Source organism: Asparagus officinalis, chromosome 8, assembly GCF_001876935.1.
Source record: "Asparagus officinalis chromosome 8, Aspof.V1, whole genome shotgun sequence".
Classification (NCBI taxonomy): domain Eukaryota; kingdom Viridiplantae; phylum Streptophyta; class Magnoliopsida; order Asparagales; family Asparagaceae; genus Asparagus; species Asparagus officinalis.
Window position 1 is genome coordinate 29,983,644 of NC_033801.1, and position 1,522 is coordinate 29,985,165.

The 1,522-nt window shown below is 34.2% G+C and overlaps 1 protein-coding gene across 1 annotated transcript in view; it reads left to right on the forward strand.

Moving 5' to 3' along the window:
* The window catches only part of LOC109820195 (casein kinase II subunit alpha-2-like), a 6,150-nt gene extending 4,647 nt beyond the window's left edge, over positions 1 to 1,503 (forward strand). Inside the window, exon 7 of the mRNA XM_020386299.1 lies at positions 1,093 to 1,503. Coding sequence (XP_020241888.1) covers positions 1,093 to 1,152 — 60 coding nt within the window. The 3' untranslated portion in view covers positions 1,153 to 1,503. The remainder of the gene's footprint in view (positions 1 to 1,092) is intronic.

The window sequence follows — 1,522 nt, forward strand, 5'->3', positions numbered from 1 at the left end:
ATTTTCTATGGAACTTGCACTAATGAAGAAAAATATTTTATCAGCGAAGGACCACTCAAGTTTAGGATGTTATTAGTGTCGAACAATCAAGATAATATGGTAAAATTGTTGTGCATTGGTTGCAAACTGATCATTGTGCAAAATTTTCTATGGAACTTGCACTAATGAAGAAAAATATTTTATCAGCGAAGGACCACTCAAGTTTAGGATGTTATTAGTGTCGAACAATCAAGATAATATGGTAAAATTGTTGTGCATTGGTTGCAAACTGATCATTGTGCAAATCATGATTGCATAATCCACAAAGTTACAAGGTAGAAATGAAACACCCATCTTCTGTTATGTTTATAATGTAAATTAAATAACTATGATTAGTTCACAAAGTTTTTATGTTGTGCGGCATATAATCATCCTATGTTCTTTCGATGTAAACAATTGTTTCCTTTCGGTATTTGCCTCCTAAGTTCATCTCTAAACCTGTTTCGGTGGGAACATGTAATAATATGAAGCAAAATATCGAAACAGAAAATAGCTAGATGCTTTCTTCAGAAAACTTACCAATACATTAAGCATCTTTAAAGGTAAGCACAACAGTAAGTGTCTCAATTCACTCCCCTTTATGGATGGAAGAAAAATACATCAAATGTGTATGGTATAGTAATATACTAATACAATCTTTTTCACTGGTTTATCTAAACGGTTGCATATACATGAGCAGCCAGATCTAGCTGTATTGTAGGATTCATTGCCTCTCTGATTTGTGTTGGTTCTATATACTTTTTCTTTTTCTTTATTACCAGTGGGAACATTTCTGATTCAATTCAAAGCTGAATCATGGACTGTAAAAATTTCATGCATGCTTTGCACTTCCAGGGCCTATTGGAACATCTTGCATTGTATGAAGCCCAAAAAAATTAAAATAAAATATGCATTGGAACCCAATCCTCAAGTCACCATGTGAAGTTTTTTCAGTCACTAATTAGTTGAATTGATTATGATATGTTATTTGGATTTCTGTTTTGGAATATCTTTTTGTTAAATGAGAACTGTCGATATTGTTAATTTCTCTGATGTCCATCTTGTACTGTGCAGGCTCACCCTTATTTCCTTCAAGTAAGGGCTGCAGAAAACAGTAGGATGCGCGCCCAATAGCAGTAAGTGAAGGAAGAGCATCTAGTAATGAAATGGAAGTGTTGTGATTGTTCTATATTTGATGGTGGATTGTCTCTTCGATTTGGGCACATGTGCTATTAATATATCTGTCAAGACTATTTTCCTGAAACTGGCTTAGCAATCAACAAATGTATGAGAATCACCAGACTGGTCAAAACGTTCTGTTTTCCGTCACTCTTTATCAGATAGCATGGATCCATTTAATTCTCTAACTTGCAAGATCTTCTGGTAGGGGTGGCTGGTGATTTCCGTAGATCATCTGTATCCTTGTAAACTTTTTTCCAATTTTCTTTTCTTTTGCTGTTTTCTTCTATCATATCTTTGGAATCATTTGTGCGCTTGTGTTTTT